Genomic DNA, 27,677 nt, shown 5'->3' with positions numbered 1-27,677 from the left:
TTGTATAAATGTTGGCATAGAACTCGAAGTTTTACTGAAACACTGGAACACTTTCCAATATTTAATGGCACTGGAATAAAAATAATGCATATATGACCATCAAGATGTCCTTACATGTATCAAGGTTTTGCAAATTAGACTTACTTGACTTTGAAGTTGGAGTTTTAGTTGAAATAGTGTGATTCGTTTGTAAGATAAAATGTCGAACATTTGTCATTATTGAGAAAAATAATGTTTAGAACTTCTGGTCGACTCATTTTAACTTTATGTATGTTTGTGGTTGGATAGGAGAGAGGGGAGCAAGATAGTACTCGAGGAATGGTTCCTACACTAGTCCTTTCAACATAATGCAATTTTCAAAAAGTGACATATTGTTCACTTGATCTGGTATTTCGTAGTGCAGAAATTAGTTTCATGCTCCTTAGATCGAATCTCTGTGTGAACATTTGAGAGAAGATTCCTATGAGAACACTTCCCACCTCCAAGACTGATTTTTTTCTCTTCGAAGCATCTGCGAGACGAAAGCGCGAGATTCACCCCCAATCCATATAATCAGGCAATCTCTTTTTGGCAAATGCAATTTTTTTCTAGATATTGTGCAGGTAATGATACTTTTGCTGAGAACATTCCAAGTTTGTTTCCTCTTAGTCACTAATTGCCTTTCCCAGAATTTCCCACAACAGAAGAAAAACAAAAGATATTAATATTTTGATAAGCAGAATCTTCTATTATTTCAAAACTATTCATAACACGATACATGTTGACTTTTAGTTAAACAAGAAATATGATAACCATTTTCAGATGCCCCTGATGTAAATGTGACAATTACTGGTCAAATACAGGAGAACATGTCATCATCAATAAGGTGTGATGTGAAGGGGGTTCCAGCCTTATACACATTTCATCCGTGGAAACATTTGTGGGGAGATGTGTTGATCCGAGATAATCTACAGCAGAACAGCACAAGTTCTAATCACAACATACTGACGTTGGAGTGGATTTCCCTCCAGGATATGGGCACGTATGTCTGCTCTGCTGATAATGGGATAAAGGGACTTAATGGAGATGTTATACAGAATGGCACTGTGGATATCAATATCATAGGTAAAATGGCTTATTATTACATTACAGGGATTTTTTAATAGTAATATTTGCTGAAAGCATTTCTTTTCTTAGCATAAAATACCTTCATTAACTCTGTGGGACCCTTTGGAAACAGGAGAATTCCATGTCACAACAGTTTCACATCAAATGACCATTTCCTGGTGAGCACAGATGTACTAATGCATTTATTTGAAGTGAATAAAGATATATATGAAGCCTTGCCAATTGCTTTTCCTTTTAGAAGAATAAGGCAAGTAATATCTTTACATGTATAATTTTAGATTGGTGTTTGAAAATGTATTTATTTTAGTGGTAAATATATTCAGCCCTACTGGACATGAATCAGAAGAGCTTATGTTGTTTGTCATCTGTCCAATGATGGCCGGCCGTTCAATAGCGCATGGCTATATCACTAGTCCTCCTACCCTACTAGAAGGATTTCCTGAAATTTTATACACATTCTTCCCACTTGGTCATAAATGAAAGCGATTACTCAAACATCCACTATGGCTTCCACATTATTTATATTGAACTATTGTTATCATTACTCATCCTGATGATATTAACATGGACATTTTGCTTAATGACCTCTAAAGATATTTAGCTAGTCATATATGAAAATGGTTCTATCTTATGTCTCAGTATTTTCACCATGCTAGCCATCTTTAAAATATATCGAATGTTACTCCCCTTGAATGTAAATTCAAATGATCATGGCACTTTCACCAACAAAATTTGTTTGATATCTAGCTGGTTTTATTGAAAATGATGCTCAAACATGCAGAACAGTCATTTTGTAAACCTGGAGGTCACTGCTCCTCCTGAATGGATGATCATATCAGCATGAGGGTTTCAACAGAAATGTCTTAAGATATGTTGTTGGTTTTAAATGAAATGGTACTACTAAAATTACTGTATGCTACTTCTTTTGAATAAATAGCATTATTAACATGAGGTTCTTCCTAAAAAATAGTTTGTGATATATATTTTGTCTTAAACAAAAAGTGTCATTTATAACCTCTATCGGAGTCATCTGTTTTTTATTTGCTACTCCTCCGTAATGATACAATATGCCGAATTTTTGCCATAAACTCAGATGGTTTTGGTCCATATTTTATGAATGCCAGGTAACTTCACTCCTTCCTCTATAATGACGCCTCAGATTCACACTATGGTGCTTACCTAATGTCTAAGAGAATGCTCCAAGAGAGCCTGTTGTCCTGGGAAGAATAGTAACATCAGATTATCAACCAGGAAATGCAGGCTGTTTCTTTTTTCTATCACTACAAGGTTCCTGAACTACATAGACACCATTTCCTTATGTCTGTTATGCCCACGCGTCAGCCTTATGGTATTTCAGATATTAAGTGAGTTCTTATTCGCCTTCTCTTGGAAATCTGGAACTTCCTCATATAAACCAGCACATTATAGGCAAGACATATTTTGTGGCAGATAGATTGTTTAGGGGCAAGCAGTCATAACAGAGCGATCTATTTTGGTAGCAGGTACATTTTTTCATCTTTGGGGGAAACCAGTGGTAGACTTATTCCAAATGGAATTGAACAAGAAGCCCCCTTTCTGCTTCGCTCCAATCCATGCAAAACAGCATGCTCGATGAATGACTTCATTTGCTGAATCATATTGTCATTGCAAACACGAAGTACGTTTTTAATGTAGATTGGCTTGTTTGGCTAAAGGCGCTATTGTTGGCGTCATTGAATGACTACAATTACATTATTTAAACTTCACATTGGCAGCACCAATACTTTACTCATCATGTGATAGAAAAACTTATTTCTTTATAAAAGCACAAAGACACTTACCTTCCAATCTACCAATTTCTTTCCTAAAATATTGGGCCCTGATATTTTTTTCAGAAAACGCAAAGATCCAAATGCTTGACACCTCAAGTCATCTGTATCAGCTAGTAATGTTAATGAGATAGAGGGAGTAATTACATATATCCAGACTTTGATAATCTAACACAGATATCCTAAAATAATATTTTGATTGCAAAATATGAATCTTTTAGGAATTAAATTTCTAATAAAACCAGAAATCTTTATATCTTCCTACGTGCACTTATTGTAAGAACAATGCTGAAACTTTTCCTCCAAGTCTCCAATGACTATCGTATTGGCCAACCTCTCTTGATGTAGTTGAAATCTCTTGCACGACTATCCCATTTGCAGAGAAAACATCATTACTTTCTGTATCCAGTCTGCAGACAAAACAATAGAACAAAAACCTTCAAATCGCCACAACGTTTCCACTGATGTTAGTGATATTTTATGGAACAAGGTCAACCAGGACGTTAATTACAATACATATATTTTCATTTGCCTAAGTTACATAATTAAACTTCAAGAGGAACCTACATTATTTTAAACTTAATCCAAACAATGATAAATATTTTATCACATGTCCTAAAGTTTAGAAAGTTTCGAAGTAATTTCAGTATTGAATGTGCTGTTGTACCAAAAGTCTTGTATGTGTTGATGTACCATTATTCTTGACATATAACCGAGATAGAATCCAGAATGTCTTTGAATGAATTCGCAATAATCCTAAAGTAGTGTTTTAGTCCAAAAAGTCAATGATCGCATTGTAATTGTAATGAATAATTTTAATTTGATTTGATTTCTCTTAAATTATATCTGAGCACATTAGAAAGGATTCCCCAGACTGAAATTGGAATGATTAATTGTGTTTACCACAACCTTATATAAAATCCTAAGACACACTGCAATGTCCAAGATTGAGGTCACATGTTCGATTCCAGAGCATTCTAAGTTTGTAAATAAGGCTAGACCTTGAATTCAGATATCAGGCAATGACTTATTTATAACTTAAAAACATGACAAAAACATAATAATAATCCGGTAGGTCAAACCTCTTCCCGCAATTACGGACAAAGATCAAGCACACAATAACAATTGGAGATACATACCACCGTGATATACTGTAATAAAAATGCAGCATGCATCACAATATTTATATTTATATTCTTCTTTACCTTTCAGCAATTCCTGTTATACTAAGGGAAGACAACAATCTGATTACTGAAGAAATGGGTCATTCAGTCAATATAACCATACCTTTCTACAGCTACCCAACTATTACTTATTTTGCATTTATGAAAAATGGCACTGTAGTTGCAAACACCAGCCGGACTAGTATGCAGCTCTCCAATGTCACTGTTAACTACACATTTTATAGGAAAGCAGTAAAGTTTGAGGCTCAATTAGCTCAACTATACATACAGAACCTGACATTGCATGACTTTGATAACTACACACTGCTGTTGATTAACTCTGTTGGGCCAAAATCATTCACAGTGAAACTGGATCCAGCAGGTAAGGTAATATTTTTGTAAACATGGGTCTTTTAGAAGTTCTTGGCTGCATTCTCTGCCATTCTAATTGATGAACATTTAAACCTGATACATTCAGTCATTTACACTGTTCTCAAAACAGATTTAAAATCCATACACCTTTAACAACAAAGCAATCTTACCAATATTGTATCCAATATAGTAAAGATATCGCCATCATTAAGATCTTGTTACTACCAGAATACCAGAAATTGAATCAACATTCAGTGGTCGAAAGGAATAAATGCTCTTATCTTTCATCTCTGGAAATTCTATAGTCAGAAAAACATGTCAGTTTGTCGTATGATATATGCCAACTAAAAATGTGATGCCTATTTCATTGTTGTTTCTGGGATATTGACATATAATACAATATTTCAGCACTAAAGTTTATGCTTATGCATACAAATCTAAAGAAATAATGTGATATAATATACACCTTCAAATTTTCAGTTTTATGACACATAGTTAATGGGAATGGACCATCAAGTGATGATTTGGACCCCATAATTGATTGACCAAATGAATTTTTACTTACTTGACTGTAAAGTTGTTGTACACTAAAATCTCTCTAAACACATTGGTTTCATGGCCATGAAGAAACCATTTCCTAGGCTTAATTCCTACATAGCATAAACTGTATTATCATGCCACCCCCACTTTTCAAGGAGCAAGACATAATTATTTCATTCAGCACTGGCATCAGTTGTTAATTAGTTAACAATACAATATGTTTGCTTCTTTCATATTTGTACATAACCATGCCACATATTGCATCACAATGTCTTCAACAACCCACCCACTCCTAAGCAATGGAGACATTGGTTTCATGCTGTCCATACATTTGTCTGGCTGCCTCATTATTCCTGACAAAAAATGTATCAAAACCTATTCAGCAAAACCATATCAAATTATACCTTTAATTGCCAGAAATGAGTTCTAACAGCTGATTTCGTTGTATTGACTGATGTTATTTTTTAATGTCAATTCTTTAAGTTTGCAATTTTGTATACACTTTTTGGGCTTAGACTAGTTTCCATAAACCATGTAAGCAAGATTAAACTAAATTACTTGCGGTAGACAAATACAATTTGATGGCATGTATACATTTTTCAAACAACTTAGCAACTTTGTTCCATTTTTTACACATTTCTGAACTTTGTGACAAAGTCATGTTTTTAATTATATTGTAAAGCAAAGTATTTCCAAAACTGTTGAGCTAAATTAAGCATATTGGAAGTTCTGGATAGATTCAAAGACTTTCCAGTGGTAGTCAATTTTAACGCCCTTGTGAGTGAGGAATAATTGGCACTTCTTGGTATAGAGGTGTTGTCGGCACCCTTTTGCTAATCCGATCATCATATTGCAATAGAGCACTTTCTTCTTATCATTTGGGTAGAGCCGCATCATACAAATCAAGGAAAACTTTTCAATCAAACTCTGAGTGCCTAAATAAAGACTACTCACTTAGTTCTTAATCACCAGGCACTGGCTATTGACTAGTCACAGATACCAGGCAACAGGCGATGAACACTGGATTAGAGAAATAGTACATCTTGCTAGGTATGTGTCATCAGGCACTGAGTTTCAATATTGTAATAGGTCATGAGTCATCTAACTGGGCACTGAGCTTTGTTCACCATTCTAAGGCAATTCATCATGTCCACATCCACAACTCATTCTTTATGTTCCTGTATTTGATATCAGCAAATACATGGGCCAGTATCTCTGTTTAGTTTTTGAAGGTGGATATAAAGGTTTGTGCACTAGTTTTTTTTATAATCTCAAGGACGCTGCCTCCTTCAAACCATTGAAGGAGTAAACATTGTTTCCAGTTGCATTCAAGAGACTATTGTAGGCTGTCATTAAGACATCGAGACACCCTCACAATTTCAGTTACACTCCATGCAGAGCTTCTCCACATAGATAGGGAGCCTGCTTTGGATACATTAAAGGTTTTGCTTTAGCACAGGATGAACCTCTTACCTTTGAAGCCTTCTCATATGAAGATGTTATTCTGCGGCCTTGTTCTTCCAGTGGTCTTCAAAGATCTTAGAGAACAGCAACACCAATCCCTGGTAACAGTTCCAGCCATGACCAAACTAATCAAGAAATGCCCATCCTGATAGGTCTTAAATGTTTTAAGCAGAGGCTTCAAGAGAACCATCAACTGCCCTATAAAACTCACTTTGACACTTTCACCATTTAACGCAAGAAAGAGTTGATTCATGTTCAAGGACAAGAAGATATAGACCTCTTCTAAGGATGATGCAGTTTGCCCTAAGGAGTAACACTCTCTTCTGCAAAGTTCACCTTATCCCAGGTCCCAGTAAATATATTGTGAAGAGGTTTAACTGGGTCTATCACATGATGTTAATATCCTTTCCAGCTTCTGCTGCAAGCAAATCATAGATAATGACAGAGCTTCCTCATGTAGTCAGATTTATTTTCATTTAGGATCCAGATTCTTTCACCATCCATGCTGGCAGTGAAATCAGTCATTGTTGCTGGCCAGATATTTGTGTGTGTGTGTGTTTATGTGTGCCCCTGAAACTCATCTCCTTCACTACAAAGATGGCTTAACAAACATGGCTTAGCAGCAGATTCTGTGCTTACCAAGGCTATAACCCTACAGGACTTGCAGTCTTGGGATGATATTCCTCTCATATCTGCAAAGAGTATAAAGTTGTAGCCATACATTTTGCATCATGCTATTTTTAAAAACCCCAAAACAGGCAACAAGACATTTAATAATTGGTAGGAGGTATAGGAGGTACTGAGATTCATATTTATATTGCCCAGGATATAATGGGTTATCTGCTTTGCTTAGAAGAACATCATACAGTTTACTTTCTTCTGTATATTTAATGTTTGAGGTTAGAGCAGATGCCAATATCATGGCATTTGAATGCAAATACAGACAGGCAGACCATGTTTAAGTCACGGGAAGGAGGTCAGATTGTTATTTTAAAGGTTTTACCTCAGCGATTGCTCATCCCATAAGGTTGTTTGCTGTGGTAAAACTTGTACCAACAGTCAACAGGTTACTATCAAAGGCCAATAACAGATTCATAACGATGCTGGCTAGTATATTTTCCATAGAATTGTGGGAGCATTTCTTTTCTCAAAACGACATCCATTCCTTTATCTCACTTAAACCTAAACTGCTTTTAGGTAACTGGTCATTGTTCCTACTCTGGAGTAATGGGTTGGAACAAAATTGTTTACCTATTATCCTCATGTATTTGAATAAGGATGCAAGTTTTGAAATGAAATATATTTATTTCATCGTAGAATGGGCACACGCTCGTAAGATCTCCCTGGAGTCACATGAACTCCAGAGCATATGCTTCTAGTGCAGTAGTAACTGACTCACGATAGGATGTAGTGTCAGTCAACCTATGCAAAGATAGGCCACTTTCTTTAGACATCCTTCTCAAAATATAGGACTTATTTTAGTACTTTAATTGTTAACAAAAGTCAGAAGAGGTGTTTAATGTCATAGTTAGCTTGGGAGGGCTGGGGTTTCGAGGTAGTGAATGTTCTCTTTATGTATCATGCTTATGTAAGTGTTCTGAAAACTGGTTTTAAACAACACCAGTGAAAGCGAAATCAAGGGACAGAATTTGTTTGCAATTTGGATCATTTCCAATAGTCCCCAAAAATCCATATCACAGTATTTGACAGATTTTTAAATCTTATTTTTGTTTTGCAAATAATTTTAACATATTGTTGACAATATCTTATATGTTTTTTCCAAAAGACACTTAGAGTCATCTGATTCTGGTTGACTTGATCAGGTTCCTAACCTATTATCCTTGGATTTTAAGTCTGGTGCACTACCAACTAAACTTCCAGAGTGCCCTCAGATCTTTAAGACGGGCCATCATAACAAAGCACAATGTGTGTAAAAGTCAATGCAGTGTAGCAGAAGTTTTGTGATGGTGAAGGAAGAACATTCTTTAGTAAATATCTCTGTTGTAGATAATGCAGAAACTTGGTGATCATTTTGAAATCTATGTTTAAAGAAGGATTCATTGTTTAATATGGCATGTTCTAGCTAAACCTGGAACTTCAGTCATACAGAATAAAATCACAATTGTATTGTGGATATTCTGGGCTTATACTAATGAATGTTTCGGGCTGATTAAAAAATACATCCATTCTTAATATATTTAGTACTCATGTATTCATAGTTATGGTTTGTCATCCTGTTAGCATAAATTGAGGGAATCTCCAAAAAGATTAAAGGAATTGAGATATTGTGTATAATCCATATACAATTGTCTTGATATAGAACGACATAATTATAAAATACATGATCCCTTCTTCAGCAAGGAAGATAATGGAGTCAAAGAGAAAAGGGTTTAAGTTATGTTAAGGTTAGCACTGGGGAAAGTCTGAAGTTTATGGAAACCAAACATCAGTAAAATCTTTAAGAATAATTAAAGCAAATTGGTATACAATATTGGTCCCTTTGGTCCCATTGGTCTCTAAATCTCAGAACACTCTTAAGTTTCATGGATATAATTAATACTCAGTCAGTCATGGTACATGAAGATGTATCTATTCTTTGTAATATGTCGAAGACGTTATGAGATACATAAACATTCGTGATGACGTTTGAGATTAGCACATGCACGTATATAAAATTCTGTGGAAAGTATACATGGGACTTTAGATCTGAAATTGAAGATTAATTTCAAGTTGAATTGGTATATTTTGCCAGGTCCTCCCATGATGATTAAAAGATTTTACTTCAACCGATTTATGGAAAAACAGATTGAACTCCATTTTGACCCTGGATTTAATGGAGGCCGTGTGCAGACATTTATCATAGAGTACAAATCTACAACTGGTCCTGACACAGCCTGGAAGAACTCCACTGATCTAAATGAAACACAGATCCAAAACCGTCTTCCTAACGGAACTTACTTTCTTACTGTCACACATCTTTCTCCTGGAAATTATAACTTTAGGATGTACTCCAAGAACGAGCTTGGCACAAGTCTGTACTCTGAAGAGATTTCGGTATTCATTCCTGAAGGTAGTACACCCAGTAATGGCTTATTATATTATGGTTAGCGCTAGCTGATAAGAAAGGCAGCTTATATTTTATTTGACTGAATATCATACACAAAAGCTAAAGCTATGACCCTGGCATATAGGTCGGTGGATGCAGACAGGATGTTAAAGGGTACATTATTGCCCATTTGAAATAACTATGAATTTAACATTCACTACAATGTGTTCATCAAAATAAACCTTGACTTATCAAATAATTTTCATTCAGCTTTGCTGATTTTGTTTTTGCAGTTTGTAGACCAAACTTTGCATTTAAGTTTCGTATCGGGTTGCAGTTTTACAGGATTCATGTATGGTTCATAGGAAAGAGTCAAGTATTTAAATCTTACATCTGTGTTAAGCAGCATATGCTGACATTATTGGTTGTTTTTTTTGTGCAGCACTAGTAAATATACGGTAATTTTATAGTGAACAGATGTTCAAGTTTGTTTAAGGGGTTGCTTTTGCCTCATGAGATGGAACTATATGTTTAAATTTTACTTCTGTTGATTATTATGCCTCTGAAATTTGTAGTTCTTAAACAATTTTTTCAATTTGTTTTGCATTTGTTTTCGAAATGTAGTAACATGTTTCAGGTTAACATTTTTGTTTAAGGCGTGTGATCTGCAACAGGCAAGTTTGCTTTGAAAACATTGGTCCCATTCATATACAGATAAATCATTTACAATTGTACTTCTGTGTGTCATGATATGCCAGATCATTTTTCATTAGTGTTTGCCGTATCGTATGCAGTGAGAAGGGGTTACTCTTTTTGACAGCGGTAGAGGTGGTAACGTCATCAATGCCCTGAAATTTTGTCTTGATCTAAGGTTATGTTGGTCATATGCCCTTAACCCGATCAAGAAATTCTTTCAAAGTTTCAACTAAATTGTTATAATCTCAAAGAAAGTTTCAATGAAATCAAAGTTACTTATTGATGTAAGTCCCAATGCCTTGTTTTACAGTTCGACTAAGTTAATTAATTAAGCTTGTCTAGTCTGCAAGAGTTTTGTAAGTATTTGCAACAAGTCTCATTATTTAACCATGATCTCTATTTACAAAAGTGGTGAGTGATGCATAGGATGCAAACTTAGTTAGGATACTAAGAGCCAATAATCCAAGATGATGAAAACCTATTTCCACTAGGTGTCACACAATATTTGATTTTCAGTTTTCCCCATGTGAATATTTTATTACAATGTTAGGCTAGAGATTGAAGACACACAGTATAATACAGGTCATAGCTGGGGTCCTTCCAACAGTGAGATGCATTGTGACATAAGTATTTTTTCTTTAGCTGGTAATAAGAATGTCAATAAATATACTTATATTTATACATCTTGATTTTCCTCAAAATATACTTTCCTAGTTAGTTCTTCAAATCTCACCGACATGTCCTGCAAAATGCAATACACACCGAAACTACTTTAATTCTGAGTAACCTACATATTTAGCTGAAGTCCATTATACTTACTACACTGAATTAACCCAACAATCTAGTTCCTCATAAACAAACATAAAGAAATAAGTTGGATCAACATAGAAAAAATTCCCTGCACATACATTCACAACATGAATCCAAATTACAAATTTAAAAATTTAAAAATTTTAGTTTTAAGTAGACCAAGCGACAATTCTTTTTCAAACTGATTTTGAGCGCGCCAGTAAGTTAAAATGGTTCTGGGCGGAGATATGTGTACATGAATACTGTTTTTGTCTATTGTTGAATCTATGGTTGTGAATTTATTTTTGAATAAAGCATAATTCAATTGCATTGTGTCTTGTAATATCTTTTATTATTAAGCCTTAGGTAGTTAAACAAATGAGCATATACTAAAAATGTTGCTGCATTTGTATGGGAAAATATGAACTCGTTTCTTTTTTCTTTAAAAAATTACTGCTCTCTACAAGGTCTTGCAGTAGTTTTCAGAAAAACCCGTTCAAATTTTCCCATACAGATACAATACAATATAAATATTGGAATCCTTGATATGTATGTAATAGTTTTTGTCCCCTCAAGGGACTCTTCTTTACACAATGTGTTTTTGGGTGCAACTGTACATTAGTTAGGACAGCCTTCTGAGATATATAACTGTATATTAGTTAGGACAGTCCTCTGTTATATATAACTGTACATTAGTTAGGACAGTCTTCTGACATATATAACTGTACATTAGTTAGGACGGTCTTCTGACATATATAACTATATTGGTTAGGACACTCTTCTGACATATATAACTGTATATTAGTTAGGACAGTCTTCTGACATGTATAACTGTATATTGGTTAGGACAATCTTCTGACCTTTATAACTGTATATTGGTTAAGACAGTCTTCTGACAAATATAACTGTAAAATATATTAGTTAGGACAGTCTTCTGACACATATAACTGTATATTGGTTAGGACAGTCTTCTGACACTTATAACTATATATTAGTTAGGACAGTCTTCTGACATATACAGCTGGAGATTAGTTAGGACATTCTTCTGACATATATGACTGTACATTAGTTAGGACGGTCTTCTGACATTTATAACTGTACATTAGTTAGGACAGTCCTCTGACATATATAACTGTACATTAGTTAGGACAGTCTTCTGACATATATAACTGTACATTAGTTAGGACAGTCTTCTGACATATATAACTGTACATTAGTTAGGACAGTCCTCTGTTATATATAACTGTACATTAGTTAGGACAGTCTTCTGACATATATAACTGCACATTAGTTAGGACGGTCTTCTGACATATATAACTATATTGGTTAGGACAGTCTTCTGACGTACATAACTGTATATTAGTTAGGACAGTCTTCTGACATATATAACTGTATATTAGATAGGACAGTCTTCTGACATATATAAGCGGGAGTAGATGAATAAGCTTCACTTGCAGAAAGAACTGTTTTTAAATGCTGTCTTTAAATGTAATGGTAGTTATATTAACTTAGCAATGATCAGGCATGTTAATATATATATGACGTGTGAAGAAAATACTATTGTCTTCTCACAAATTTCTTTACAAACTTTACATTTTTGTGTGGCATATTTCAAAACATATTCTGAAGTAACCATTCTCATAAAAACAGCATTTTGTGCAATAAATTGTCCATACCATGCAATAAATGATAATTATTATTATTATGTGAATATATTGAGAACACAAAACTAGATGATATTCATGATTTTAAGGCATTACATTTCAGACTGAAATGCTGAGAGCACCTTTTTATCTCAATTAAATATTTGTGTATGGAATAAATGCAGGTTTGATTTGTTATGGATATCCGTATTATCTTGTCATCAATTAAATTTATAATTTAGTTTTATTCAGTTGTTTGGATTTATGAGATTAATATTTAAAATTCAATAATTCAGTAATACACTTGTGTTATAGTAAGAGTTCAAGTAGAATTCTCATTTATAAGTCAAGTCAATATCTATTTTTGTCAAGTAAGCCATGCATTCAGTTTAAATGGATGTGTTTAAAAAATCTAGAAGCGCATTTGTCCTATGGATATATCATGCATACCCAATTGTTCAATAATTTGAGAAGCTCAGACTAAGACAGTTGGATTATTTTAAAATAATATGATCTTAATTGTTCGAGAATCTTTCAGTTATTCAGATTTCATTGATTTTGTGTGCATATAGAGGCTATAGAAAAGTATTAAAAGCATCATATGATTATTCTACAGGATATGCCAGCTTTGAAAGAAAGAGAGAGGAAGTTGCGATTTAGTTAGAATTGTTTGTTCCAATAGCAGAGTGGAAACCCTTTAATTTAAATAGTCAATACCAATCAGATTATGTGAATTTATTGAAGGACTAGCATGAAACTTTTAGGGACTTTAATGATACTCTACTTTCATGAGATTACCTTTATGATACAGATCTACGATTCATCAGCACATACTCTCATCAAAATCTCCATTTTGAATATATTTGGACAGTTTCTGGAATAGTGTGAAATTGACGATACAATTTAGATATTCTAATAATTTATATTCATTAGTTTTTTTTAATTCTTTTATTTTGTTTGATTTCGTATTTTAGGGAAATATATCTGTATTTTAGTATGGAACACTTGTTGGTTCTTACCTTGTCATGATTCATATGTTCAAGCCCCTAGATGTGACATATTAGAGAAAATATTTAATTTTTGAAATTAAGGATATGATTCACGTTCATCAGGACACAGACTGTGAACTTAATAAAATGTGTCTGACATACTGAACACAGTGGAAGGGAAACAGTTTATCATGATGATCTTGTAAAATCCAAAAATGAAAAAGTCATATATATATATATATATATATATATATATATAGTGTTGGCTTATAAAAATAATTGCGGGGGAGAAGATCTAAAACTTAAATATTTGCTATATAATACAGTAGACAAGCCTGACGAACATGTTGGCTCAAGTGTAGTGGCAATCGCTGGAGGTATAATAGCAGCTGTGGTGGTCATTGCAATTGTTACAGTTGTTCTTGTCTTCATCAGGAGAAGATCCTATTCAAGAAGTAAACCTAGAGGTATGTATGGCATACAGGGCTTTTAATTTTATAGAAAGTTCGCAAATCTGCCATAGAGAGCATTCACATCTGTGCTAATCTACCACGAAAAGTACAAAACATCTGATATAATGGCTGAGTAGAATGTGACACAAATTGTCATGGCATTTATGTATTGGACTAATGATTATACTGTTTGATCAAATATTGATGAAAATACAAAAGATAGAAATATATTGAACAGTCACAGGCCATTGTGAGTCTCTTGTAATAATGATGTGCCCAACAGTTTCAACAAACATTTAAATTTCATCATATGTGATTATTTAACCAAGTAGCTAAATTATTTGGTTTATTGATTTGGATGATGCACTTAAAACAACATTGTTTGCATCACATGTGTATATACCGGATGGCAGAGCAACAGTGGGTTGGCTGTCATTTGTACTAGATTTGAACAAAAAATATAGACACTGTGCAATGAAGATAGACATACATCATTGCATCATGTATTCTGACCATTTATCTTCATATGAGCACAATTGAAACTAAACTGTTTAAATTTAACTGAAAAGTGTATTAACATTACAATATTATAATTACAAACATGCAAACATATACAGTCAACTGTTATTTCAAGCAATTTAATTCTAGTCAGTCTCTTAAAGTTGAGAACATTTCAACACCATTTTGACACTTCCCTGATAAAAGTACAAGAGTGCAGATGTGCAGCTGTCTTCACACTGTAATGTTGGTCAATTCAATCCATGGTGGTTATAGATGTTAAGGATGAATAACCCCAATATCACACCTATAGGGTGAAATTTAAAAGTTAAATTAGAACCATTTGAATGAGTCAGTTTTTCTTTAAGATTTGAAAAATATTCAAAAAGAATAAATTGGTTTGTTCTAATATTGAAACTGTATACAAAATTCTGACAGTGACAGTTGATTAACTATGTTTACCATTTTGGTTTTTGAAGCTGATGTGTTTATAAACTAGCAATGATGGATTCTAATTGCAGTATATATATATATATATATATATATATATATAATGTTCATACTTACAAACATACACCTCAAACATCTTTATTTAGATTAGCATATGCCAAACCTTGCCAAATTAGTAAAGCAAGCTCACAATAAAGCTGTGTAGTATTTCCAAAGTCAAACGTGAGATATTGATAATGAGGTACAAATTGAGTCCAAATCATGAATGCGTTATGTCTGAACTTACTGGAGATGTTTTAGAGTAGGTTTCCTTGTATTAGCCTAACTTAGTTGGGGGTCATTGGAGACTAGATTATATGGAAGACAATGACAAGCATACAATCTTAAGGTAACAGTGATGATTACACCTGTTCAGCCAGCATAATGAAAACAATACATTTAGGCGACATATGTGTGTGATGATGCAATTTTTACCAGGATTGATTGATAATCCAGTGTATGGCACCTCTGAGAATTTATCCAGCCCATCCATCAGTTCAAGTGCTGTAGGAACAGAGCAACCTGTAGGGGTCAAAGCTAAGCATCCCCAAATAGTTGCAGAGGTAGAGGACCCCAAGAGCCTCTATGCTCGGGTAGACAAGAAGAAACACAAAGCACACAAAAAAGGTATGCATTGAAAGTTTTTGTCTGCTGATCCTATTAAAGTATTGTAGTTTCTGATGTGCATTCTGTTATTAGGATTTTAAAAAAATCTAGTTCGGTGTGCCCGATATTTAGGATACAGTAAGACATAATATTAAAATTTTGTTTTAACATTTTTCCTTTTTAGCTCACCTGGACTTGAGAAAGTGTAATTTTTATATGATGCTATTGCCTTTGGCATGCATTTGCATCTATACACATTTGCTTTTAACTTCCCAACAAAGCCAACAAGCTCACTGCAATCAAATATACTGGGAAGTATCCTGACAATAAAGCATTTCATGTCTTGCATAAATGATTCCATTCTATCATTTAGAACTGATGGTTAAAATGGGCAAATAGGTTTACTTTGAATTCCTGGAAATTTATTTGAGCCATTAGAATATTAGTACCTTTCATGGACTTTTGTTGCTATTATTATTATTATCATTATTATTATTATTATTATTATTATTATTATTATTTCATTCAAAAGTAATTAAAAAATTAACATATTATATTACAACTATATGGTCATAAACTTAGTAACATTAAGTCAAAAAAAAAGTTTTGTAAAATTCAACAAATAATTTATTTCTCTGAAATACAAAATGAAATTTAAAAAGAACTTACAACACTGTGAATGAAATCCAAAAAGTCTTAAAAATTATTTTACAAGTCCAAATGTACAAAGTTACAATTGAATTTTAGTTGTATTCCAAGTACATTTCAATATTGAATGTGTTGATGTGAGTATAGTCTCAAAGATACTCATGTGTCAGTGGCCTGGATTGTGGTGATATGCTATAATTATTTTGTTTTAACACAATGATATGATCCAAAATATCCTTTTCTCAATTTACTATAATCCAAAATTCATGTTTCTGTTCAAGAATATTATAAAACACGTTGTACTTCAGTGAAAAATAATTTGAATAAATAAATCCATCCAAATAAAAGCTGAGCACACTAATAATAATGATTTGGCTTGAGATATTAAGGCAAGAATGTGTAATCCTTCAATATAAAACATTATGTGAAAAAATAAGTCTCCACTCTAACACATTCAAAGATGTCAATGTATTTAGGATCTTCCATGTGGAAAAGACCCAGGTTGATAATCATCTGAATATTTAATCCACACTACACTCATAGGGAAAATAAGCTATATATTATACTGTTTACAAAATAAATGTCACTGGACAGGTACAACATGAACCTGATTTTGAACAAAGTAGAATTTAAAATGCAGTTGCATATAAAATAGAAGCATTAAAATACCAACAAATAATGCACAGTAAATGTACAAACCATATGAGTAAACCTGTGCTGCATTTATACTTGTCACATTTTCCTATTTACATGACATTTTGTTACAACCATATAGTGAACAAACACATGTATTGCTTCAGTGTGCTGCCACCTGTAGTTTCCAGATACAGTTGATATCTAGGAGTCCAACAGGTAAAGGTTGTTATTTCTTGACTGACATATACAAATGTTGTTAAACTGTTACATAGATGAGTTTCTGGCAGAGGACATAAGTATTGTTGCTTGTCCTTGAGTTCAGGCATGACCCTGATGGCTTTAGTGGTTTTGATTTCTCTGAGCAAATGTGTGATTGATTAGATGACTTTGGGCTCTAAACTGTGTGTGGTACAGAAGAGACTGTTTTTAGTTGCTTGATCAACAGAGGATGCAGCTCACTGCTGTTCATAATTCTGCTCTGCCTCAGTTATTCTTCCCTTATTCCCGTATAGGTTACACCAGGTGAAGCAATTTTGTCTGAAATCTTTGCAAGACTTGTGGTCGGTGTTGAAATGTTTCATGGAGGAGATGAGAGAGTCTTTCAATTTTTTTTCTGACCTTCCTTAACCACTTTCAGCTTGCCACAGAATATTTTTGGTAGCCCTGTTAATAGGGCTTTTCCTTCTAATTGTGATTTTATAAGCATGTTTGGTATGCCTGCACATGTCATGATCTGGGTATGAAGGACTTTTTCGTGCCATATTGTCCTGATCAATTTTCACTGGCCAGCATATGTCAAAATGGTTCAGTGCCTTAGCATTATGTCTGTACATCATTCAGGTTTTGCATGCATACTGCATCACAATGGTTTTGTAGACCTTTATGTTTATATGCACACTGATGCTTCTAAGCTCCCACAAGTGTGCATAATCTGCCAAACGTCATCCTTGCTATTGCAGCTCAGGCTTTGGTTTTGTTGTCAATCTTGAATGGACATGACAGTATACTCTCAAGGTAGGAGAACTTGTCCACTATGCAGATTGTTTCATCAATTCTGTCATTTTTGTACTTGGTCTAAGACTAAAATTAACAAACATTGAAGAAAAATGGCCAACACTATGTTGTTTGTTAGATTTCAGTTTGTCATGTGATGTGATGTGATTTGGATTTTTAACGTAGCTTTAAAACTTTTTCAGTCATATTGCTACGATGTCTGCAATGTGGCAGTTTATAATGATGTCTAGCACTGGGGCATCATGCCGCAGACATGTAGCATGTTGTCCCACCCAGTCACATTATCCTGACACCGGGCCGACCAGTACTAACACTAACCCCTTAATGCTGAGCACCAAGCAAGGCAGCTATTAGTACCGTTTTTGTAAGTCTTTGGTATGACTTAACCGGGAATCGAACCCACGACCTCCCGCATCCGAGTCGGACGCTCTAACCACTAGGCCACCGGAGCGGTTTCTAGTTTGTCATTCATCAGCAAATAGAAGATCAAGTATAGTCACTTGCTATTAATATGCCTTCCCCTGTAGTCTCCTCTGATTGAGGAGTGTTCCATTTGTTGGGTGTCTGATATTGACCTCCATGGCATAGTCATGTAAGGCATCTATTAGTATGGTAGAGAACACCATAGAGAAAATGTTGGAGCCAACATGTATCCTAGCTTCACTCCACTGGAGACTGGACTAGTTCAGATGAATAAATCATGTGCAACAGGAGCAAGCATGCTATTGTCAAACAGCTAAACCATTATGATGAATTTCTCTGAGCTACATACTTTTGTCTTGGTCATCTGAAGACATACTGTGTCAGATTTTTTTGTCACATCAAAGACTGTTATTTCAATCTTAGGACACTTTATGGTATTTCTCTTGGAGTCAGTGAACTGCAAAATCAGTGTCTGCTATCAATTGTCCATTAATGAAGCAACAATGGCTCTGAGTTAGAAGTCCTTGATCAATATGATGCACAAAGCAATTCAGCAGAATTCTTGCAAAAACTGTGCTTTATAATGAAGGCAGTTCTCCATCATTTAAAGTGTAATTGATTCCTCAGTTTCAGTCAGCAGTGGATGTTCAGCAAGAGATCTGCTGATATCACCTTGGGGCAGTCAGTCATTTGCCTCTTCACTGATTCATTATTGTTGATTGAGGAAAATGTTGTAATCTGTGATGTAGTTTTCATTGTCAATGCTGACAGCATTTAGCACTGGCAATTATCCTTCTGACTGATCAATAGAGTGTCTTGAAAGCTTTATATGTGGTGTTAGTGTCATCCTTGAATACATAGGACTGAATCTCATCTGCCTTGGTGCTCCATCAAAAGGGCCAAACTTTTGTTGAGTTTACATGGAATATTCCTCTCGATGTTGCTGATGACTGCCTTAAGATGATGTAGTGCTCTTGTCTAAGTAGGCATTATTGAGCCAATGTCTTTCATTCAGCAATTTCCCTATGTCAGATTTATTCTCTTCAAACCAGTCATGATTTTATGTTTGGTGGAACAGAGATATTTTTTGATTCTGTTAAATGCACTTGGTCTCTGAAGGATGCCCAGTTGTCTGTAATGCTGTTAGAATTTGTATCAATTGTTAGTTGTTAGTCACATTCTTCTGTTTCAATTTGAGGACCCTGATCTCTTAAGGCACATTTTGTGCCTTTTGGTGCTCTGTTAGTTTGCATTGAACCAGGAGACTAAGACTATGTGATATGTCCAGGATCCTGCACTTCTCATGGCCTTTCACACTTGGCCATCCTGCCTGTCCCTTCACCTGACAACGATGTAGTCAGTTAAAACCCAGTACTTGAAGCTCCACTGCATGCCAACACTCCCTTTTGGATTGAATAGGCAAAACATTGCGATGGTTATTGGAAGGGATATGTTTACCAAATTTTCACAGCTGAAAGAGTCCTTTTTTAATGCAGTTGTCAGTCAAATTTCTGCTAATAAATCCTGGATATATTTGGTAACTGCACCAACTCCAGCACTGGAGTCACCAAGGATAATGAACTTGTCTGCATGAATGTTTTAAGAAAAGCCAGCCTAACCAGAACAATATCATTTTTAATTAATGGACAGGTCAATATGTGTAAACACATATATTGAGATAGGCTGTCCTACGACAAAAATAGAGAATATCATCAAAGGAGACATTAGCCTATTTCTACCTAAACTGTGCTCACATGGGATTAAAATATTTGGTCACAATGACTATGCTTCCCTAACTAGGGCACATTTATGGGAAAAATGTGTCAATTGGCCAAAACTTTCAATTACAGTAGTTGCATCAATCACGTAAAATGGAAATTTTACCAAGTCTTTGACCCAAATAATATCAAAATACAAGAAATACCCATTAAACTGAATGAAAGTTTTTAATTGTTGTTACTTCATTCAGTAAAATAGTTGTTCGATTTTGTGCAAGAGTTGTAACTTTGAAAATTAGTTAGTATTAAAATCCTGTATTGGATATGCTTCTCTTATATCTACTTGCTTTGATTCAAATAGGAATTTAGTGTTTTAAGTTTCATGAACAACAAATGTCTACATAATAATATTTTCACAGGATTGGGTTACATGTACATTATATTATATAACATTCATACATCATTTGAAGCTCCCAGCTAGATGTGTTTATAACTCAAAATAAGGGGTGACTCCAATACCTCGTGTCATACATTTAAATTTCCCACCTACTCAAAATTGTTATAAAAATATTTCTGAACAGAATTTGTTTTCATCAGTTTGGTTTTCATATTTAAAGTTAGTTGAGATATTATGCATTATCTCCCATTGCTAAAATGCTAAACATAGAGACAGCCAAATTAGCAAAACAACATATTGAATTCACTAATGAGTGGAAACATTAGTTTATGCAGAAGAAATCAAATTCAAATGAACATGAATGTGCATTCTGCCTTTCCTGTAATGTTGATTATGTGTATCTATATTGCAGCTATGGCAAGTCTGGTATTCAGGCATCAATGTGAATCTATCCAGAGGTCTCTATTGAACAATTAAATATTTTGTTGGACTCGGTAGAGTGTATTAGAATTGCCACATTTTGATGTAAGGACTAAAAGGACATGTTCTGTTCTGATGAAATCTCATGACAACTCCACGGGAAATCTGGATAAATTACTGATACTGAACATATACACTTAAGTATAGAGATGGCAATGATCTACCAAGAAGTGCTAAATATGCCTGTGCTACATACAAGGACAGTGTATAAGGCAACAAGTTAGTGAAAAAGGACTCATGGGATGAAATGATTCCTTGGCCTTTATTTCAAAGTCATTATGATGCTATGAGTGAAGCTTATTGAGATTTTTGACCTCCTAAAACCATTCTTTGTTCTCTTCCTGGTGTAAGTGATGAGGATTTAAATTCAGACCTTGTCAATGGAAAAGGGCTGCTTTTGATTCATTGATAACTCTGATTTAATCTCTCTCTTTATCAACCCTGACATCCGACAAAGACTCAACTGCTTTTAGTATAACCTATCTGGTCGTACTAAATGCCCTAGTCTCAGTCACATATGTGAGGGATGATTAAAATGAACCACTTTGCATTATGAAAGTGTTACATTTTTATCTGCCTAAATTAAAAGAAAAAGAGGAAAAAAGTTTCGTCTTTAAATGGTACCGTTGGAATTTCAGAGGTCACCATCTCATGCTTGATTATGAACAAACTTACCAGTCTCTCTTTCATGAAAATCAAAGTCCATAATGACTCCTGCATCAAAGGATTTTGATAATAATTTCCATTTTCAGATTTTCATTTTACCATTGACCAAAATTTGCTGCAGTTTGAATATATGCATCTAACCGTTGAACCCTATTACAGCAGCCTGAAATGTTGTCAAGCTATCCTCAAGCAGATGGCAATTTTGTCAGAGTATCATTTGTAGGTAGTGAACCCATATTTTAGTTTCCTGTAATATGTTTTATTCTCCGATGTTTCAAAAAATGTATTCAGTTTATAATAAGTGTATATCTTGATGTCAACTCAGAAACTTATGTCTTATTGGACAATATGTTTTATTCCTCTAAATGAAAAAGGTAACTGAGCTATATGTGAAACAAACATTACTTTACATTTAATTTTAAGACCTCTGCTTCTGAATCTAAAGATTGCTTGTGAAAGTAATTGCTGGAAGGATTAGAATAGTATGTGCAGTTTCCATTATGAAAACAACCCAACTATGCATGGTGTATGGATCACTTGTCTTCATTACTTATACATGGTTCATAAGAGAATAATAATTTACATGTAAGTCACTTAAAAGTTATATAAATATGAACAACTATTATCAAATTGTATCTGCAAATTGGGCATTTCAGGTAGCATTTCACTCACAAATGAAGTATAATTCACATATACATTCGGTTTATAAAGTTATATGTAAGAACGAATTCCCATTAAACACAATGAATATAAAAACTGACCCCTCCCCCAGCAATATACCTGTCCAGAATTTGTGTCCTTATATAAATATAGGTCATCAATTTGGCTAATTATAAGCTCCGACCTTATACACTATCATTTACTTGACAATTGGTGAAATTATTCCAATACACAAACCTGCTCCTCTGAACAAGCAAATTTCAAACAACAACAATATCTAACTTTTAGTTGAAATAAAAAAGAGTGACCATCATGTACATAATATATTACCTCAGTAATAAAACTATTCTCTGAAACATACATCGAAAGAGGATCCATTATCATCAAATACAACTAAATATAAAAGCAGGTTTCAGCTCATCACAAGCAATGTAGTTCACATTTAGAATTGACGATCATTCCACTTCAGTTAATAAATAAAGGCAGAGTGACTCCCAAATTCTTTTGACAGCATGTGAATCATACAATATATTTGTAAACAAACTGTGAAGAAAAGAACAGTGCCATAGGAAACCAGTCAGTATAGAATAATTCTGTACTTTCAGACTATCAATAATTCCAGAAACTGGTGATTAAGTGTGGCCGAATCTAAATTATCATCATGTTTACATAAACCATTTTTTTGGGTGCAGGATGTTTACCATAACAGTTGAAACCTCTTTGCAATATCAAATACTTTTTCAATATCCAAAAAATTTGTCCCATTCAAATAATATACACAGTTGAACATTTAGTTCCCAATAATAATGTGCTAGACAAAATCATTTAGATAATGTAATGTTGGAAACTGAGAAAATAATGTTCAAGGTGACAGCTTGCAATGTATGTGTTTGTAAATGCTCACCTATATCCCAAGTTTGCAGTTTACACAAATACAATGAATTTGAGACTATTATTTCCATAAACTGTTACCGCTATGGTAGCCTATTGGTTAGAACATCTGCCTTGGATGCGGAGGTCATGGGTTCGATCCCTGGCCGAGTCATACCAAAGACTTACAAAAATAATGTTGCTTTACTCTATCATTGATATGTATAAATCATCACTTTTTATTTGAACATGAATCTTTTTAAAACTGCAAAGATAATGATTAGGTTTTTTCCTTTATTTCTTGGGGATGTGACTATTTATACATTTGTTGGAAAAGTGATACAGTTTTGGGATGTGACTAATTATACATTTGGTGGAAAAGTGATACACTTTTGGGATGTGACTAATTATACATTTGGTGCAAAAGTGTATCACTTTTGGGATGTGACTAATTATACATTTGGTGGAAAAGTCATACACTTTTGGGACGTGACTAATTATACATTTGGTGGAAAAGTGATACACTTTTGGGATGTGACTATACATTTGGTGGAAAAGTCATACATTTTTGGGATGTGACTAACTATACACTTGGTGTAAAAGTGATGCTCTATTGGGATGTGACTAATAATACATTTGGTGGAAAAGTGATACATTTTTGGGATGTGACTAATTATACATTTGGTGTAAAGTGATACATTTTTGGGATGTGACTAATTAAACATTTGGTGTAAAAGTGATACACTTTTGGGATGTGAATAATTATACATTTGGTGTAAAAGTGATACATTTTTGGGATGTGACTAATTATATATTTGGTGAAAAAGTGATGCTCTATTGGGATGTGACTACTTATACATTTGGTGGAAAAGTGATGCTCTATTGGGATGTGACTAATTATACATTTGGTGGAAAAGTGATGCTCTGTTGGGATGTGACTAATTATACATTTGATATACATTTGGTGGAAATGTGATACATTTTTGGGATGTGACTTATTATAACATTTGGTGGAAAAGTGATACACTTTTGGGATGTGACTAATTATAACATTTGATGGAAAAGTGATACACTTTTGGGATGTGACTAAGTGTACATTTGGTGGAAAAGTGGTACACTTTTGGGATGTGACTAATTATAACATTTGGTGGAAAAGTGATACACTTTTGGGATGTGACTAATTACACATTTGGTTGAAAAGTGATACACTTTTGGGATATGACTAATTATACATTTGGTGGAAAAGTGATACACTTTTGGGCTGTGACAAAAGTGATACACTTTTGGGATGTGACTAATTATACATTTGGTGGAAAAGTGATACACTTTTGGGATGTGACTAATCCATTTGGTTGAAAAGTGATACACTTTTGGGATGTGACTACTTATACATTTGGTGGAAAAGTGATACACTTTTGGGATGTGACTAATTATATATTTGGTTGAAAAGAGATACACTTTTGGGAAGGATAAATGGCAGTAGCACATGTGATGAAGTTGAAATGTATTTTTCAATAAACAATGAATTTGAGACTATTTTACATAAGCTATTACCACTCTGGTGGCCTAGTGATTAAACATCCGCCTTGGATGCGGAAGGTAACAGGTTCGATACCCGGCCGAGTCTTACCAAAGACTTACAAAAATGTTACTAACAGCTGCCTCACTTGGCGCTCAGCATTAAGAGGTTAGTGTTAGGACTGGTCAGCCTGGTGTCAGGATAAGGTGACTGGGTGGGACATAATGCCATGTCTGTGGCATGATGCCCCAGTGCTAGAGGTCACTATAAACTGTCACACTGCAGACATCATAGCGATATGACTTAAAAAGTGTTAAATCTACATTAAAAATCTAAATCACACACACACACACACACACACACACACACACACACACAAGCTGTTAGAAAATGACAATCAGTCCATGAACATACTTTTACTCAATTGGTAAAGGCATGCATTACTTATATGTCACTTATACGTGAAATATAGCTGGATCATGGATCAATATTGTTTTCATTCACACTTTACTTATTCATTTTATTTAAGAATATATCGCTTATAAGTTTTAATAAGTTATTTACATAATGGCTTTAGTGTGTCAGACATCTGAGTTCCATCTGATACAGCATGTTTCTTCTCAAAATTTGTATCAATCATTTTAGAATATAATCCTTTTATATTTACTGTACTTTCAAACATACATACAAAAGATAAGGCAACTGCAGTGTGAGCCATCAATCCATGACTGCTGCTTGAGTTAGACCAAATTAGCCTTCCAGCTAGACATGACACTGTCATGATTCAGACATAACCCAGTATTCTGAAATAACACAAATGTTTGACTGAAACCATGTTGCATTCTTGTTTTGGGTCGATTTCAAATTTACTTTTTCTACCAAGTTAGAATCGTTTGTTGCATGTAGCTGACTGTAAAAGGTAAACTTTTGCACATTGTAAATTAATTAATACACTTACTTTATGCTTGTTACAGCTTACAGATGAATGGATCTTTATTGTTGATCAATTTTACATTTGGTATTTCTTCTTTCCACCTAACAACAGTAGTTATACATACAAAACTCTAACACAACTTTGTGAATATAAAGTAAATGAAATCTGCAGACTAGCATTTTATTGAGTACTGTGATCCATGACAAAAGTTGTAAACACTTGAATTAAATGATTTCAGCTAAATATTTAAAATAATTAAATAATTCCTGATATTTTATTTTGCAAAATATGGTGATGAATAGGAAGAAGCCAGGACAATTTAATTCATGGATTTTTTTCACATGTTTCCAGCTAAACTCCATTATTAAAAAGTTGTAAACTTTGTTCGGTTAAAAAGGTTATAATATGCAAGCATAAAAAATGTCAAAGGCTTTTTAACCAGTTAGTATCTATCTATATGTTAACCTACAGCAGCAGTAAATTGAAAAATAAAATGGTTGCTATGTACGTGTTTATTAAAATGTAATCTTGGAATCATTGGTGTGGTAGTGATACCAAATATACCTGAACTGATATTGTGCTAGAGCTACTGTAAGCACAATAAGAAATCATCAATTAGTAATACTGATTAGTAATTTAAATCAGCACATCAATGATGCATCATTGTTAGGATTTTCCATCACTAAAGGCATTTTCAGATGCACTCAAAAGAGGTACAGATATATATATATATATATATATATATATATATATATATATATATATATATATATATATATATATATAATATTATACTCATTACTACAAATGAAAATTCATGTGGAGTTTGTCCCAATTTAAGAAAATCTTGCCTTTTCACTGCAATCTTATAGCCAGTAATCAGTTTTTCATGACATACAACCTTTGCACTAATAACTAAGAAAATACTTTCATTTTTAATGTTTCTATAGTATTTCTTATTATTATTATTATCCAACAAAGTCACAATTGTTTTACATCTTTCCTTCAGAACCTCCAAGCATAACTCCACCAGGATATAATTAGGATATAATTTATTTACCAAATCCGAGATGGCATTAATCAATTGTCACTGTTTTTCTGTCCTTTGCTCACGACTAAGAAATAGGTCACTGTTTTTCTGTCCTTTGCTCACAACTAAGAAATAAGTTATAATATATTGGTCCTGTTTGATAAACTTGAAACTCCACTCATCAATTGCTTTTGCAGAACTTTGTACAGTTGTTGTTGTTGCTGTTGCTGTTGTAGGGTTTAACGCTATTTTTCAGCACATGATAGGCTATACATGGTGGCCAGTATTAATGGTGGAAGAAAAACCCGGGAAAACCCTGAAAATAATCACCGACCCACGAGAAGTTACTGGCAAGCTTTCTCACATACCCACATTGGCTGAATCCGAGACTCGAACCCAAACAGACAGAGGTGAGATGGCAATGATCCGTAACGGAGATCACTTTAGACCTCTTGGCCACTCGGGGCCCCCTTGTACAGTTGTATGGTTATATGTTGTAAATTATCCTAGTGATTCTAGAATATAGGAGTCGTGATTGTTGTGTCGATATTTGAAGTGTTTGTTTTGTATATGTAGGCTGTGTTTCGTTCCCTTGATGAACAATATTTTTAGTTCATAACTTTGAAAACCCATTGTGAACTTGCATCTTTATAAATGTATGTGTCAATATAGCATATTTATGGTTATTGGCACATCAGCACAATCCAGACTATCTAGTTCTGATTAAAAGATAATAAATAATAATGGGAAGCAGTTGTTCCAGCCTGGTGTGGTATTGAACATGTGATTATTGGATTATAATTCTTAAGCTATACCAACATATTAAGAAGTTACATTATAAACATAGAGATGTAAATGGCTAAAATCTTCTGAAGAATTCTCTAATTCAGAAATTATTTGACAACATAAATTCTAATCAACAGTTTATGAAACATTTTCTTCAAAGTGTATTACATATGCATTTGGTTGATTTTATTTTTACTAATATTCATTGTTTCAAAATGTGACACCAAGTCATGA

At 33.9% G+C, this 27,677-nt stretch overlaps 3 protein-coding genes across 3 annotated transcripts in view; 2 read left to right on the top strand and 1 right to left on the bottom strand.

The window, feature by feature from the left end:
• Positions 1-11,315, top strand: part of LOC149772616 (synaptogenesis protein syg-2-like) — a 64,727-nt gene extending 53,412 nt beyond the window's left edge. The window contains exons 7-9 of the mRNA XM_089947545.1: positions 802-1,104; positions 4,128-4,460; positions 9,207-11,315. Coding sequence (XP_089803671.1) covers positions 802-1,104; positions 4,128-4,460; positions 9,207-9,562 — 992 coding nt within the window. The 3' untranslated portion in view covers positions 9,563-11,315. The remainder of the gene's footprint in view (positions 1-801; positions 1,105-4,127; positions 4,461-9,206) is intronic.
• The window catches only part of LOC149772614 (uncharacterized), a 419,962-nt gene that overhangs the window by 358,977 nt on the left and 33,308 nt on the right, over positions 1-27,677 (bottom strand). The gene's annotated exons all lie outside the window — the stretch shown is intronic.
• The window catches only part of LOC149772615 (uncharacterized), a gene marked incomplete at its 5' end in the record, with an annotated part of 28,767 nt that continues 14,867 nt past the window's right edge, over positions 13,778-27,677 (top strand). The window contains 2 exons of the mRNA XM_089947559.1: positions 13,778-14,084; positions 15,495-15,683. Of these exons, the coding sequence (XP_089803685.1) occupies positions 13,778-14,084; positions 15,495-15,683 (496 nt within the window). The remainder of the gene's footprint in view (positions 14,085-15,494; positions 15,684-27,677) is intronic.

The sequence above is a fragment of the Sinohyriopsis cumingii genome, unplaced genomic scaffold (genome assembly GCF_028554795.1).
Source record: "Sinohyriopsis cumingii isolate HCF-2022 unplaced genomic scaffold, ASM2855479v2 utg001339l, whole genome shotgun sequence".
NCBI lineage: Eukaryota > Metazoa > Mollusca > Bivalvia > Unionida > Unionidae > Sinohyriopsis > Sinohyriopsis cumingii.
This window is presented reverse-complemented; position numbering and strand designations above follow the sequence as displayed.